The sequence below is a fragment of the Numenius arquata genome, chromosome 5 (assembly GCF_964106895.1).
Source record: "Numenius arquata chromosome 5, bNumArq3.hap1.1, whole genome shotgun sequence".
In the NCBI taxonomy this organism is placed as follows: Eukaryota; Metazoa; Chordata; class Aves; order Charadriiformes; family Scolopacidae; genus Numenius; species Numenius arquata.
The window spans coordinates 19,496,581-19,512,146 of record NC_133580.1 but is presented as its reverse complement, the minus strand read 5'-3'; the positions used below and the strand labels follow the sequence as shown (position 1 = coordinate 19,512,146).

The following is a 15,566-nucleotide window of genomic DNA, read 5'->3' as shown; positions in this document are numbered from 1 at the left end:
TCTGCGACACACCTTCTGCCAGCGCTGACTTTTATACAAATTTATTTATTTTGAGTTAACGTTCTACTGCCAAAGCAGTTCCCAGGAGGGGTGCCCCGTGGCTGGTGGAAGGGGAAGCGAGGGGTGGATGGGGGCTGGAGCTGAGCTACTGGTTTTGCTGAGCTTTTATTGGAGGCTTTCTGGCAGGACCCTGGGCTGCCCTGGGTGTAGAGGGAGGGGGTTCAGGTTGTGCAGGGGGTGAAGAGGTCTGTGGGGAGGGTGAAGCTGCTGCATTAAAGGCTGTCACCCTGCCCTGTCCGCTCTCCTCTGCTCTGGCAGCCCAGTGTCTGGGTCCCTATCTCCCCTCCCTGCCCTGAGGGGGGCCCTCAGGTGTCTCCCACCATGGTACTGGCCGGGCTGAGCCTTCCCACCCCACAGCTGGACGCTGCTGCTGGGCAGTGGGGACGCTGCCAGCACGTGGCCCCCGTCCCCATCCCCTGGAGGTCTTCGGCACCCTAGTCCTCCTCTACAGTAGGCGACTAGAAAAGCAGAAAGGAATGTGTCCATCCCCCGAGGCCAGCAGTGGTGGAGTGTGTGTGTGGGGGGGTCTCCCTGGCACTGCTTCACTCGCAGGGGTCCCCGCTCTGCGCCCGCCGTGCCGCCTCCCGCTCGCTCAGCAGGTAGGTGTCGATGAAGAGGAAGAGCTCGTCGGGGCTGACGGGGGAGATGTAGCGCTCCCGGTCGATGCCATCCTTGTCCAGCAGCACGGCATTGAAGTGGGAGCGGGTGAGGTGCAGGAACTGCCTGCGGGGGGGGGTCAGGGGGGAGCCGCCGGTCAGGCCTGGGAGGGGGCTGTGGTTGGGGCTGAGCCTGTCCACCCCAGGCAACCGTGCTCAGGTCCTCCTCGGGTGGTGGCTCCCATCTCTTCCTCGGGGGCTGTGAACCCCGGGAAGATGCTGTGTTCATCCCCTGGGGATGCTGTGTTCAGACTTGCTGGGGGTGTCCTCACACCACACGCAAACCCAGCTGCAACCTCACACTTTGCCGTCCCCAGATGTGTCCCATCCCCGCTCCCCTCGCACAGAACCCTGGCTCTACAGGACAGCCCCCCCGTCCCTTCTCCTTACCTGAGCTCCTCGATGATGCCAAGGGAGAGCTGGTGCTCCCGGATGCGTCCCACCTCCCGTGGGGGCTGTCCCACCAGCTCGATGGTGGTGACATGTCGCAGGTCCAGCCCACAGGCAGCTTGCTGTGGACAAGGGGGGGGTGGTGGTGAGAGGATTCTGGGGGTAGAGGTGGGAAAGGAGGGGGGGCAGCCGGATGGTCTCCTCACCTGCAGCATGGAGATCTGCATCTTGTAGTAGCGGTTAGAGGGGTCGGGGGCTGAGATGATGAGGAGGCGGCGTTTCTCGTGGAACTGATCCAGCAGGCTGGCAGCAGAGCTCACAGCCGTGTTGATCTGCATGGCTGGGGTGAGAGGGGGGCGTGCGGGGAGGTGACATTTTGCATCCCCCCCCTCCCCTCCCACATCACCCCTTCCCCACCCCTTCCATCCTGCCAGGCATCGCTGCGGGCAGGTCCTCCCTTTCCCCACACCGCTTACGTGCGCAGATGGGCTGGGAGCCTGTCCACTGCTGGGTGGACTGGCAGACCCTCAGGGAGGTCCCCTGCCGCTCATACCCCCCCTCGCACAGGTACTCGCAGGTGGCGCCATAGTTGTTGCCGTCGGAGTTGCAGGAGAGGTAGCCATTCTGTGGGGGCTTCAGGACGGGGCAGCGCCTCACTGTGAAGGGGGGGAGGCTGGGTGAGGGCTGGGGGCCATGGGGCACGGAGCCAGGGGTGGGGGGCAGCCGGCAGCCCCAGGGCTTCACCTTGGACGCGGATGGTGAACTTGCAGCTGGCTCGGTTGTAGGCCTGGTCGTGGGCTGTGTAGCGGATGACGTGCTCCCCCTCGGGGAATTCGGAGCCGGGCTCCGGGCCCCGCAGCATCACCCTGCACCCAGCAAATGGGTTTCTCCATCAGGGCTCCGGGAGGGGGCACCCAGCATGGCCCCCCCCCCCCCCCCCCCCCCCAGCTAGCCCTCACTGGCGGTGCCCCCAGCACCTCTGCCCTGACCTCTTGATGATGCCATCAGCGGAGTCCTTCACACGGGGGGGGTCCCAGTAGACGGTGGCCGTCAGCTTGCCTGGCTCAGCTATCCGCTCCCGGGAGTCTGGGCAGCGGATCTTGGGAGGCTCCAAATCTGCCCATGGGGAGGAAAGGGAGTCGGGGAACCTGCAGGTGCCGGGATGGGGCTACGAGAGCCTGGCCCCGGTGCTCAGCCACCCCCGGGGATGCTGCGAGCAGCTCAGGCACCCCGGAGCCAGCACGACCTGCTGTAACGCCAGTACTGAGTGCCACCACCCCTGGGGCTAATGGCACCTCAGGGACCAGCAGGGACAGAGGTCCCAGAGCTGGGAGGGCAGAAGCCAGCACCCAGCAATGGCCAGGTTGGAGGTGGGGGTGCCAACTGCAGGCACCCCAGGGATGGAGGGTGACCTGCTCTTGTGTGCCCCAGCGGCGTGGGGCTGGGAGGACGATGGTAGGGTGAGAATTTACCTACACAGATTGGCTCGCTCCCGCTCCAGCGCCCGTCCTCCATGCAGATGCGGCTGCGGTCGCCCTCCAGCTGGTAGCCGGGCAGGCAGGTGTAGTCGCAGCGGGAATCCATCTGCACTCCGGCCGAGCACACGTAGGAGCCCCGCAGCACCGCCGGCAGCACGTGGCACCGGATTTCTGGGGATGGGGAGAGCAAAAAGGGGAGGGAAGGGGCTGCCCAGCCATGCTAGTGGGTATAGCGCCTGGGACTGGCCACCGGGGATGCCGGCAAGCCGGCGGCCAGGTCAGACTCACGTCGGCAGTACGCCATCCCGGACCAGCGGCGGCTGGGCAAGCACTGGACGGCGCTGGGCCCCACCAGCCGGTAGCCACGGGTGCAGCTCAGCTCGCAGCGTGTCCCCAAGGTGCTGCGGTAGGAGCCCCCCCGGGGCGAATAGCAGGTGGCCTCTCCACGGTGGATGTTGAGCGTGGCACACCACTGGGGCACTGGGGGAGAGGAAGGAGGTAAGGAGGGGCACTCTGCCCCACCGTGCCTCAGTTTCCCCACAAGGGGCCGCGGGATGGGTTTGGGTGCCGGTACCTCGGCGGTAGTCCAGGGCGGGCTCAGGGGGGGCTTCTTCCACATACACTTCATTGGTGTGACTCTCGGCTGCATAGTAGCCAGACCCTGGGGAGGAGGAAAGAGATGAGGGGGCTGCGTGATAGTTCATGGCCGCAGCAGCAGCCGGGGCATGATGTCTCCCCGGGCAGCTGCACCCCCCAGCCCTGAAACATAGAATCATAGAATGGTTTGGGTTGGAAGGGACCTTAAAGATCATACAGTCCCACCCCCTGCCCTGGGCAGGGTCACCTCCCACCACACCAGGTTGCTCAAAGCCCCCTCCAACCTGGCCTTGAACCCCTCCAGGGATGGGGCAGCCACAGCTTCTCTGGGCAACCTGGGCCAGGCTCTCACCACCCTCACAGCAAAGAATTTCTTCCCCAGATCTCATCTCAATCTCCCCTCTTTCAGTTTAAAACCATTCTCCCTCATCCTGTCACTCCCCTCGCTGACCAAGAATCCCTCCCCATCTCTCCTGGAGCCCCTTTAGGGACTGGAAGGGGCTCTAAGGTCTCCCCGGAGCCTTCTCTTCTCCAGGCTGAACCCCCCCAACTCTCTCAGCCTGTCCCCACAGCAGAGGGGCTCCAGCCCTCCCAGCATCTCCGTGGGCTCCTCTGGCCCTGCTCCAACAGGTCCATGTCCTTCCTGTGCTGAGGGCCCAGAGCTGGAGGTGGTACTCCAGGTGGGGTCTCACATCCCAGCAAGCCACGCCATCCCTGGTCAAACCCTGTCTTGCCATCCCTGGGGCTGCCATCAAGGGTTAAGCCGGGCAGACAGAGCCCGGTCCCCAGCTGGCACCAGCCCGCAGACTAAACATGGCCAGCAGCAGCCGCGGTTAGGGCAGGAAATGGGGGCTGGCGCAGAGTGGGCTGGCACCGACCCCCAGCTTCGTGCTGCCGGGAAGTCCTCCTTCCACCCGCTCCCCTGGCACTGTCTCAGCCACGGAGCATCCCCAGGGAAGGAAACCAGTTGCCCTCTCCTGCCCGAGCCCCTGGCCCAGACAAGGGAGGAGAGGCACGTACCCGGCCGGGGGGCCGGCAGGGATGCGCCCCCTCACTCGGGGAGGGATGAAGCTGCTGGAGGGGCTTGGCTGGAGCTGCTGGCCCCATGCCATCCATGCTGTGTGGAGGAACCCACGGCCCCATGGATGGGGGCAGGACAGCCTTGTGGGTCACCCTCTGTGTTCCCGTGGGCAAGGGACCAGTGGGCGGGGAGGGAGCCGTACAGGGGGAAAGGGATGGCTCCTTCCCCTCGGCCCCGGCGCCTCGGCCGGCCGCGGCATTCCCCAGCACTGAGCTCACGTTTCCGCCGCGTTTCCGCTGGCCCCCGCCAGCGCTTGCCCCCTTCCTCGCTGCCAGCCCACCCCACCGCAGCCCCCGCTCCGGCATGGCGGGGATACTCAGCCTGGGAAGGGACCCCGGGCCAAGCGGCAGCCCTGCCGCGGCTGCAGCCATCTCCCCTTCCCCTTGCTCCGGGTTTTGGGAAGGGGATATCCGCCAAAGGGCAGTCCAAGCAGCAGCCCCGCCGGCACGGGGAGGCAACTCCATTACAAATCTTTCCCACATGAACTTTACTACAGAGCGACTGACTCCTCATCGCTTCCCACAAGCTTCGTTAAGTCACCCACTCCTTTCCACAAAGCCTTTTATCCCGGCGCCATTCCCACGCTGCCCTGGGGAGCGGAGGGGCTCAGGGCAAGCGCAGGACCGGCATCCGTGGGGCTGGCGGTGGCCCGGTGAGCAGGGCTGCTTCCCGGGGGGGTTGCTGAGCCCTTGGTGTGCTGTGTCCCTGCAGGCAGATGTGCCATGTTCCCTTTTCGTGCAGGCGCTGCCTTCTCCTTCTCACCTGGGGCCAGCTCGCAGCCCTGGCTGCACCGGGCAGGAGCATCCCCATGCTGGCAGTGTGGCAAGAGGATGGGGACAGGAGCAGGGAAGGGGGAATCCCCCCCTGCTGAAACAGGGCAAGGGCTTTAAATCCTTGACCCGGCTGCCTGGCTGGAGGAGGGGGGGGCTGGATCTGAGCATTCCATCCAGGCAAACATCTGCCGGCCAATGGCCCCCGTGGGAGCGAGGCGTCAGCGGGAAAGCTCCGCTCCCGCAGGCAGGGGTGTGATGGAGAGCCTGCATTTATTCTCCTCTCTGGATGCCCCCCAGCACGCTCTCCGCTCCTCCCCACACCCCACAGCACCCTCCAGCAGGCACCCCATACCCCCCAGCCACCGATGCTCTCCCCGGCATCACCATACCAGGGGTCCCCTTTCTCCCTCCCTCCCCACTGCAAACCCCCCGAGGGGAACAGGACCCTGCGGGCTGCCATCTCCCCCACCAAAGGGATCCCCGCACACCCTAGCACTCACCTTCATGCCACGTGGATGACACCAGCCTGGCAAGAACAACCAGCAGGACGGGGGCTGCCTCCTGTGCCATGTCGGGGGGCCGGGGGGGCCAGGGGCTGGCCAGCCCCCCTGCCGTGCCGGGTCCGGGGGCAGCCGCGAGCCCCAGGGAGGATGGAGAGGGGCTGGGAACAGGGCGACGGCCCCCCCGCACGTCGCCTTGTCCCTGCACAGACACCCGACCCTCTTGCTTGTGCTGAGCAAACCTACTTTTCCCCGCTGCTGCCCGTCCCAAACATTCAAAAGTCGTGAGTCAGGCCCAAAACGATGAGATTGTCAAAAATAATAAATCCTAGGATCACCCGTTTTCCAGTGCACCTCCTGCTTCTCCAAGGCTTTAGAAGGTTGTCAGATTTTTTTTTTTCCTTTGCAAGCAGAAGAGCCAGGAGCTTGTTTTGGCAGAGGAGTGAGAGTAGCCAAGCCTGTGGCCAGCCCTGCCAGGCTCCGGGAATGGGGGGATCCTGGGGAGACCAAGGACAAAACAGCTGGAGCCAGGACCCTTTTTCCACCTCCTGCCAGGAGGGAGGGAGGGAGAGACCTCGCTGCAGACGGCGGGCTCCGAAACTGCTCCAGAGGCAAGTGCTTCCAGCTGGGGTCTGTTTTCCAGCTGAAGTTCAGCCCCCGCGAGGCAGCAGTAACGAAGCACATTCGTTAGGACCCGCCACCCTGCATCCCAAGGGGTCAGGCAGGAGGAGAGGCAGGAGCTGCCTGGGATTTTGGCTCCGGAGCACAGGACAGCCCGGGCAAAGGCAGCCGAGGGATGAGCCTGGCATGGACAGGTAGGAGAGTTGGCAGGGGCCACGGCGGGGGGGGGGACATGCTGCCTGAATGCACTAATTATGTGGCGGCCAGGCTGGTAAGCACACTAATTATTAACACAGCTGTCCTGAGCAGGAGAGGGCTGCCAGGAGGCCACTGTGAGGGCTGCTTGCTGCAGGGGAACCCCCCAACCCCCCGTAAAACCCTGCAGCCCACAACATCCTCAAGGAGGGGACGGCGTACTTGCCCCATGGCGGGCAGGATGCCCATCGCGTGCTGGCATGGTGGCCGTGCCATGAGCCGTGGTGTGAGGTGGCTGCCCCGGCTGGTCCTTGCTCTGCTGGGGGACACCTGGGCAGGGAAAGGGGGGCCACGCTGGAGCTGGGGCTGCGTCACGCACCGCTGGGGCAGGAGGGTAGGGACTGGGTGGTGCAGTGCAGGCAGAAGGTGGCATGGGACAGGCAGACGTAGCACTATGTAGGCAGGACACAGCACAGGGCTTGCAGGAGGTGGCATAAGGCAGGCAGAGGTGGCACTGCCAGGCAGCACCTGGCACGGGGCAGGAAGAAGGGGGGCATAGGGCAGGCGGCAGTGGCACAGAGGAGGCAAGAGGTGGCATGGGACAGGCAGGAAGGGACATGGGACAGGCAGGAGTGGCCCGGAGCAAGCAGGAAGGGACATGGGACAGGCAGGAGTGGCCCGGAGCCAGCATTAGGGGACATGGGACAGGCAGGAGGGGACATGGGACAGGCAGGAGTGGCCTGGAGCAAGCAGGAGGGGACATGGGACAGGCAGGAGTGGCCCGGAGCCAGCATTAGGGGACATGGGACAGGCAGGAGGGGACATGGGACAGGCAGGAGTGGCCTGGAGCCAGCATTAGGGGACATGGGACAGGCAGGAGTGGCCCGGAGCAAGCAGGAGGGGACATGGGACAGGCAGGAGTGGCCTGGTGCCAGCAGTAAGGGACGTGGGACAGGCAGGACTATCCCGCACCACGCAAGGAGCCGCCCCGCCGGGGAGAATCGGCCCACCTTCGGGCGCGCTCGGCCGTTTCCGTGAGCGCTCGGCAACCTCCGCCGCCGCTCGGGCGGCTCCGGCGGGACGGGACGGGGCGGGGCGGGGCGGAGCCTGCCCGGCGCGGGGCGGGGCGCGGCGCGCGCGGCGCGGCCCGGCCCGGCAGGAGAGGTCCCGTGTCGGCCATGGCGTCCCCGTCGCGGCGGCTGCAGACGAAGCCGGTGATCACCTGCCTCAAGAGCGTCCTGCTCACCTACACCTTCGTCTTCTGGGTGAGCCCCGCTCCGCTCCGCCCCTCCCCTCCCCTCCCTACCCCCGCGACATGTCGCGGCCGCGCCGCCCTGTCGCGACAGGCGCGAGCCGCGGCGGCTGTCCCCCTTCTCCCCAGGTGTCGGGTATCGTGCTGCTGGCCGTGGGCGTCTGGGGCAGGGTGAGCCTGGCCGTCTACTTCTCCCTGCTGGACGAGAAGGCCACCAATGTCCCCTTCGTCCTGGTGGGCGCCGGCACCGTCGTCGTCCTCCTGGGCACCTTCGGCTGCTTCGCCACCTGCCGCGGCAGCACCTGGATGCTCAAGCTGGTGGGTGGCCCTGGACGGGGCAGGATGGGGTCCCATCCTCTCCTGACCCATCCCAACACATCCCACCCTTCCCCGTCCCATCCCAACCCCATCCTGCCCCATCCCATCCTACCCCATCTTATCCCAACACATCCTTCCCCATCCCAACCCCGTCTCATCCTGTCCCATCCTACCCCATCTGATCCCAACACATCCCATCCCAACCCCATCCTGACCCATCTGATCCCAACACATCCTTCCTCATCCCACCCAATCCCAACCGCATCTCATCTCATGCCATCCCACCCTGTCCCACCATTTCCTATCCCATCCCGACCCATCTGTCCCATCCCGTCCTCCCCCATCTGAGCCCAACACATCCTTCCCCATCTCACCCTGTCCCATCCATCTCACCCTGTCCCATCCCATCCACCCTGTCCCATCCCGCCCTTTCTGCCCGCAGTACGCCATGCTCCTGTCCCTCATCTTCCTCATTGTCCTGGTGGCCGCCGTCGTGGGGTTCGTCTTCAGGCACGAGGTGAGTCTGGGGGGCCGCTGTCATGTCCCAGTGCTGAAGAGTGAGTTTGGTGCTGGTTTTCACCCAAGTGCGGTTGCAGATGTCACTGGAGAGACAGAGATGCAACTGGGAGTGGTGCTTAGTGTGGCTAAAATGGGGTTAACAGCCCAAAGAGCAGCTTGGTCCCTCTAAGAACTCATAATGTCCCCATTAAGGACGAGGCTGGGCACAGGGTCTACCCGGCATGGCGTGCTGCCCCTCCTCCAGAAGAGGCAAAATAGCCCTGGACTTTAATTTCTGGCTTTGGTCTATCTTCTGCAATAATTTCTGTAATTAAAGCTCCTCTGCGGGTTCCTGCGCCGCTCGGGGGGGAGGGGGACAGTTGGCACCGTGTCGGTCCTTGTTATTACATGCGGCATCCCTGCGGCCACAGCGCATCCCGGCCTGCCCTTTAATACAGCGTTTAATTGCCTGGGTGGCCAGGGGAATGTCTGCTGGCCACGGCCGGAGTCATTCCTGCCGTCGCCGGGACGTGAGTAATGTGGCACCGCCGGTCCCGAAGCCCGGGAGGGGACGGCACCGCCGCAGAGACCTCTCTCTTGCAGATTAAGACAAACTTTGAGAGTAACCTCAACCTGGCCTTGAGGGACTACAACGTGACTGCGGATCGGCACAGCGAGGCCGTCGACACCATCCAGAGAACCGTGAGTGCTGCAGGCTGGCATCTGGCTTGTATCAGGGAGGAGGGGATACTTGTCTCGCCCCAGGGCATCCCCTGGGACCCCCTACGGTATCACCATGCCTTTTGCCCTATGGGATTTTGAGTTTGGGAGGAGGTGCTGGGTGAGATGGGGGCAGTCCCTAGAGAGGCAAGGGCAGGGGAGCTGTGGGGGTGGTGGTAGGGCTTGGGGGGGCGGTCCATACCTTGGTGTGACCATGCTCCTCAAATGTTCTTCCCCCTCTAGCTACACTGCTGTGGGGTGCAGAACTACTCGGACTGGGAGAGGACTGAGTACTTCACCCAGAGGGGCATTCCCCGGAGCTGCTGCAAGAGCCAGGATGACTGCTCGGAGGAGGATCTGAAAGACCCGAGCAAAGCCAAGCAGAAAGTGTTTGTGGATGTAAGTTAAGCTCAGAAAAAGCCCTCTGCCAGTCCTGGAGGTGGGGAGGGCAGAGCTGGGCAGGGGGAGAAGGGCTTGCCCTTCCCTCAGAGACTGGAAAGAACTGCTTTCTTCATGCAGGCACCCTGTGGCCCGGGGCCTCCCCTGGGCTGGAGGTAGAATCACAGAATCATAGAATGGTTTGGGTTGGAAGGGACCTTAAAGATCATCTCATTCCATCCCCCTGCCATGGGCAGGGACACCTCCCACCAGACCAGGTTGCTCAAAGCCCCATCCAGCCTGGCCTTGAACACCTCCAGGGATGGAGTAGGGGAAGGGTTTGGAGGAACGAGACCTCCCTCCTGTCCGAGGTCACCCCTGCTCCTTCTGTGGAGGCCACAGACAAGCCAGAACTGAGTGTTTGTGTTTAGGGCTGTGTGTTTGGGAGAACAGGTGAATAAGGGGGTAATTTCCTAGTAAAGTTAGTTTCGGTGGTGCTGACGTCTTCCCATGGCTGTGCAAAGTCCTGACCTGGTGGCGAGCGCGGGTGACCTCATCCGGCAGGGACGGCTGGGTGATGCAAGGGACGTTCCTCTGGTGAGTCACCTTGCTCAGCCCAACGCTCCTGCTGGGAGCAGCCCAAGGGCAGCGCTCCCCGTGATAAGGCGGCAGGGCTGGGAGGCTGGTCGGTCGGGTGCTGATAGGGAAATGACGTTGCCGAGGTCAGGCAGGAGGGTGGCAGCCAGAAGCCCTCGGCCGCCCGCCCGGGAGCATCTTCCCCTGGAGCTGCCGTTGCTCTGGGGAGGTGCCGGTTTTTGCTCCCGGGGGAGTGAAAAGCTCTAGACCCACGTACTCACTTTCCCTCCTTTGCAGGGTTGTTTTTTCCTGGTAACCTCAACGATGGAGTCAAAAATGAGCGTGGTGGCTGGAATCTCCTTTGGCATCGCGTGCTTCCAGGTAACTCTCCCTTGCTGGCCGGCAGAGGAGGGGTGCAGAGCAAAGCTAGCGTGTCTCCAGAGGTATTTAATTTCTGTGAAAAGCCTGGTGTGTGTACAAAAGGCATGGCCTCTTTCAACCAGGGAGGGGCAGCTATTCTGCAGATTCCCCCTGGGTTTAATCTCACCGCTGAGCAGCCTCCGGTCCCTTAAAGCCCGGGCTGAAGCACCAGCTCTGTTCCCGTGAGCCCAGGTTGTTTGAGAGTAGCTCCTGTCTGAAACCACTGACTTACGGAAAACGCAAACGGAGCCTGTTCCGTGCTGAGCGAACTCCCAGCTGTTGGCAGGGATCAAATTTGCGCCTTTCCTTTTCCTACCCACTGACCTCCCTTTCCATCCGGGAGGTGTTTTGGCGTCACTTCTGTGGGGCTGGGTCCCTGCGAGCAGCTCATGCCCCTACCCCTGCCATTGCTCCCCCTCCCTCTCGCTCTCCTTTACTTTATCCTGCGGGACGCTTCCTGCAGGAACCGCAGCGGGCTCCTGCTGCTCCGTCAGGCTTTATCCCGGCAGGAAATGAGAGGCCCCTTCCCCCAGCTCCGCTGCTTTGGGCACGCTGATGCCGCCGTGGGGCTTCCCGAGGTGCCGAAGGTTTTCCGATGCCGCTGCAGGATGTGCAGCTGGCCCTTCTGTAGCTGGTTTGGGGAAGCTTTGCTGGGCTCTGGGCCTTGTGGGGCCTTGAGTTCACCCTCTCCTTGATCCGGCATGCAGAAGCCGTGGCATTAGCCCAGGGCCACCGGCTGACCACTCCAGCGTGGGGAGAGGGAACCCTGCCAAGATGTTTCCCCTGTAACAAGCGTGTCGCTGTGTGTTTCCCGTAACGAATGGACCGAGCTGGGGGAGAGATGGGAGCCAACAGCCCCCGGCCGCCGTTGGTTGGTGCTTCCAAGCACTTTTGGTCGCGGCTGGGAGAGCCGGAGCCGCTCCGCTGTGCCCAGCCCCTTGCCCCACTCTCCTCCTTAGCTCGCTGTGGGGTCACCGAGATGTGACCGACATGCAAATGGGGAGCCGCATGCTCCCAGCTGTGAAATTAGCTTGGCTGATGCCAGACTTGGGAATTTTATTTAGCTTTTATCGCCCTTTCAGCAAGCCGTGCTGTGTCGTGCGGCCAGCAGGGACCCATCATCCTAATGTGCCTCTAACTTTGCTTGTGTAGGTCAGAGTCCTGCAGGATCTGGTCCTAGATGTCCGCACAGGGGCTGGGTGGCCACGTTGTGATAACAGTAGCGTGTCCTTCGGATGCTGATGCGAAAACAGCAGCCTTGCTTCCCCGCTGTCCTTGCAATAGGGAGAGGTGGCGGCTGTTCTCTGGTTGGCCGTGTAATGGACTGTGACGCTCCTGATATCTGTGTAATCGCCAAAAGTACTGTAAAACTGTAGATGCTTCATGAAGCAAAAACATAACGGGACGGGACGTGGAGCATCTTTTGCGAGGAGCTTGTTTGGCTGGTGCCTGCCGGGATCCTCCGCTTCAGCCTCTCTCCATTACTCCCAAGCAGGGCACGGCAGCCCGTGTTGTCGTTTGTAAATCCCGCTGTTCTTTGGAATTTATAAAACTGATTCTCCGGAGGAATTTGTCAGGCTTTTGTCCTAAAACACCACTGGTTTTGGCTGCCTCTGATATGTTGTGGGGTTTTTTTCCCTCTGTTTTTCAGTTGATTGGCATCATTCTCGCCTGCTGCCTGTCCCAGTACATCACGAACAATCAGTACGAGATGGTGTAGCTGGCCCCCAGCACGCTGTGGCCGTGGCCGGGTACGTCTGTCCAGCGATGAAAGCTCGGTGGGCCACCTCGGCATCCCTGGCTGCCGTCTGATCACCCCTGGGGACCTTCGGCAGGGTGGCGGGTACCGCTTTTGGGGGCATGTGGTGACCGAGGGCAACTGCAGGACTATGTCTGCTACATCATTTTAAGATGTGTATAAATCCAGCCTTATCTGTTAACACTTTGTGTTGTGCCTTGCAGGGTGTGCTCTCCGTGACCAGGGAGGATGCCACCACCTCCAGTTTTCCTCTGGACTCCATTCTGTGAAATCTTGCTTTGAACTGACTGATCTTCTTCTCAACTAGCTCATAGAAAAGAGTGCAGCAGCCGTCCTGGTGCGCTCAGGGACTTGTCCTAACACTACTCTGCTGTGCCACCGCCTGGGATAATTAGTGTAGCTGTGGTGATTACAGCACACTGGCTCCTCTAGGCGCTGCAGCCCCCGGCTCTCTATTCAGCCAGCTGTGTGCTCCAGTGCCAGGCTGAAGCCCACCGGCCTCACGGGGCTCCCAGTCCTCCTCTTCGGTGCCTCCGTGGGGCAAGTGATGCTTCCCTTCATCTCTGGCAGCCCCTTGATGTCCCCTCGCCCTCCGGATGCGGCTGCTCTTGAGATGGGGCTGTTGTCCCCGGTAAAACACGACCCTGCGTGCCTGAAAGCTCGGCAAGGTCTCGGCTTGTTGCCAAGCTCTCTTTCATCCCTGCCCTGGGTTTTATATACTTTTTTTATAGTTGTACTTTTTTAAAGTACGGGCTGTAGTGATTCTTCATAAGCTGTAGCGAGGTTTGGTGATGTAGCTCCTGGTGCCTTTACCTTGGTAGGTGTCCTTGCACCGAGTCAGCTGTGACTTGATTGTCAGTATTATATGCTGCTTATCTCATTTTGTGTATTGAGTAGAACTCTTTTGTCCCGAGACACAATAAATATTAAGATATTTTACTCTATGCAACCTCCGTGGCTTTTCTTTTCATCTCCTGGAAATTCCTCTGCTTGAGTCTCTGCAATGAGCAGCAACCCCCCCCCGGGAGGTAATCCACTCGCTCCGGGCCAGCTGATAACCTCTGGACCGCTGCAGCTTGCGTTTTCCTGATGCTCGCTGCTGCACTTGTGCTTGCAAATAACTTCTGTAATTGATTTTTCTTCGTAACAGCAGTTGTGTAACAGTGCCGAAGCAGAAGGCCTGGAGCATCCCAGCCCATCCCGGGCAGATGAGCATCCTCCACCGGCCGCCGCTTGGAGACAAGGGCAGGGCAGCGCTGCTGGAGTCACCTGCGTCCCCAGCCTCTCCCTGGGGCAAGAAACGTGGATTTAAGCTTTTATCTTTGTTTGGTGGTGCTCGTCTTTTGGGCTGTGTTGTCAGCAAGCCTTTGTCTTGCTGGGCGTGATGCCGCAGCGGTGCAGAGAAGCTCCTCTCCCGCCCAGCTTGGGGGATTTTTGGGTCCCAGACACAAAACTCGCAAGGGCTGTGGCTTGGAGCAACCATCCGGGGCTGCCTGTCCTGCTCCCAGGGAGGAGGCAAGCGTAAAAGGGGGGGCGTAAGCCACAGGTAGGAGTGGTGGCCCTTCATCAGCCCTCTGGCAAAGGCAGCTCCATAGTGCAGCAAATGACCAGGTATGGGGCAACCTCGCTGCTGACAGAGGAGCCTGATGGGGAACACCTGAAACCCTTTTGTTGTGTTTAATCCAGGTGAGTAAATCGCTGGCGTCAGCACCTGGCTGGCCAAAAGCCTCCCGCGTCAGTACAGCCAGGCAGAGCATGGAAACCGGGGTGGAGAGATCGGCTGACGGCAATTAATGGGTGGATGGAGATGGGGCAGGAACACGCGAGAACAGTGTGGTGAGTAGGACCCGAGAGGTGATCATCCCCCTGTACTTGGCACTGGTGAGACCCCACCTCGAGTACTGTGTCCAGTTTTGGGCCCCCTACCACAGGAAAGACATTGAGGTGCTGGAGCAGGTCCAGAGAAGGGCAACGAAGCTGGTGAGGGGTCTGGAGCACAAGTCTTACGAGGAGCGGCTGAGGGAGCTGGGGGTGTTCAGTCTGGGGAAGAGGAGACTGAGGGGAGACCTTATTGCTCTCTACAACTACCCGAAAGGAGGCTGTAGAGAGGCGGGGGTTGGTCTCTTCTCCCAAGTTACAGATGATAGGACAAGGGGTAATGGCCTCAAGTTACGCCAGGGGAAGTTCAGGTTAGATATTAGGAAATATTTCTTTACTGAAAGGGTTATCAGGCATTGGAATGGGCTGCCCAGGGAGGTGGTTGAGGCACCATCCCTGGAGGTATTCAAGAGAGGAGTTGACATGGTGCTCGGGGATATGGATTAGTGTTGGGTGGTGTGGTGGTGTGTGTGTGGGTTGTGTGTGGTGGGGGGTGTGTGTGTGTGTGGTTTTTTTGGTTTTTTTTGTTTTTTTTTTTTTTTTTTTCATTGGTTGGACTAGATGATCTTAAAGGGTCCTTTCCAACCTAGGTGATTCTGTGATTCTGAGAAGCAGGGCCAGGTTTGGGTAAAGCCACCCCCATCAGAAAGCCCCTGCGCTGGTCCATGTCCCTGCACCGGTCCATGTCCCTCTGTCTGCAGGGGACAGGGACAGCAGATGTGATGCCAGGTGGGCAGGGATGGTGCTGGCGGAGGATGGCATGGGGAATCCAGAGGTTTCCGAGTTGCTGCAGGAAAACCAGCACTGACTGTCTGTGCCAACCTGGGGAGTGCGGAGGCTCATCCAGCCTGCTTGTCCCCACGGCCACCAACAGGAACTGTGGCCATCAGAGGGTGCAGATCTTACCTAGTTAATTAGTGCTTGCGTAGACACCTCGCTTTAATTTGGAGAGACAGCAGTGGTGGTCCGCGGGTACAGACATGTGCTGCCAAGCGGATTTGGGACAATGCTGTCCTGGCAAAGGCGTTGGATGCACCTTGGTGACCCATTGGGACCCACGGAGCTGGGACACAAGCACTGCTGGCTGGCCCCTGGGCTCCGGTTCCCTGCAGCAGCTGTGGCCGGGTGGGCTTTACACACCCCCGCCGCGTTTGAACCTTGGGGTATAAATGTCTCAGGGGACTTGTCAGAAGCACCTGGTGTCCCCGAGACTGGCTGGCGTCCCTTGGGAGGCCGTGCGGGGAGCTCTGCTGCAGCCTGCTCCCAGCAGCTCCCAACCTTCCAACCACGTTGTCAGCGCGGCCATGAGCAGGGATGGAGGGAACTGCCCTTAAAATGTGCTCACGTCCCTGTGGGAGCCCCAGGGATGTGGGGAGGGCCTGGCAGCCCCGGGGACACCACAGCTGGCACCCAGCA

General features: G+C 61.5%; 2 protein-coding genes across 2 annotated transcripts; one reads left to right on the top strand and one right to left on the bottom strand.

Moving 5' to 3' along the window:
• Window positions 1-26: 26 nt before the first annotated feature.
• On the bottom strand, window positions 27-6,152 carry SRPX2 (sushi repeat containing protein X-linked 2). Its single transcript, XM_074147582.1, has 10 exons — window positions 5,536-6,152; window positions 3,159-3,245; window positions 2,873-3,064; window positions 2,579-2,755; window positions 2,096-2,222; window positions 1,851-1,972; window positions 1,583-1,762; window positions 1,313-1,446; window positions 1,107-1,228; window positions 27-783 (listed from the first exon to the last, which is right to left on the bottom strand). Exons 1-10 carry the CDS (start codon window positions 5,603-5,605, stop codon window positions 603-605), a joined length of 1,392 nt encoding a protein of 463 aa, XP_074003683.1. The 5' UTR covers window positions 5,606-6,152; the 3' UTR covers window positions 27-602.
• Window positions 6,153-7,470: 1,318 nt separating this feature from the next.
• On the top strand, window positions 7,471-13,215 carry TSPAN6 (tetraspanin 6). Its single transcript, XM_074147816.1, has 8 exons — window positions 7,471-7,616; window positions 7,733-7,921; window positions 8,364-8,438; window positions 9,023-9,121; window positions 9,383-9,526; window positions 10,391-10,474; window positions 12,165-12,264; window positions 12,476-13,215. Exons 1-7 carry the CDS (start codon window positions 7,530-7,532, stop codon window positions 12,231-12,233), a joined length of 747 nt encoding a protein of 248 aa, XP_074003917.1. The 5' UTR covers window positions 7,471-7,529; the 3' UTR covers window positions 12,234-12,264; window positions 12,476-13,215.
• Window positions 13,216-15,566: the final 2,351 nt, after the last annotated feature.

Bases quoted from the DNA above. Each gene is read 5' to 3' on its own strand.
- SRPX2 (XM_074147582.1), bottom strand. From the start codon at position 5,605: ATGGCACAGGAGGCAGCCCCCGTCCTGCTGGTTGTTCTTGCCAGGCTG. The intron at 1,447-1,582 runs GTAAGCGGTGTG...CTCTCACCCCAG, and splicing joins CTCCCAGCCCATCTGCGCAC to CCATGCAGATCAACACGGCT. The intron at 1,229-1,312 runs GTGAGGAGACCA...CCTTGTCCACAG, and splicing joins TGCAGATCTCCATGCTGCAG to CAAGCTGCCTGTGGGCTGGA.
- TSPAN6 (XM_074147816.1), top strand. From the start codon at position 7,530: ATGGCGTCCCCGTCGCGGCGGCTGCAGACGAAGCCGGTGATCACCTGC. The intron at 7,922-8,363 runs GTGGGTGGCCCT...TTCTGCCCGCAG, and splicing joins GCACCTGGATGCTCAAGCTG to TACGCCATGCTCCTGTCCCT. The intron at 9,527-10,390 runs GTGTTTGTGGAT...CCTCCTTTGCAG, and splicing joins CGAGCAAAGCCAAGCAGAAA to GGTTGTTTTTTCCTGGTAAC.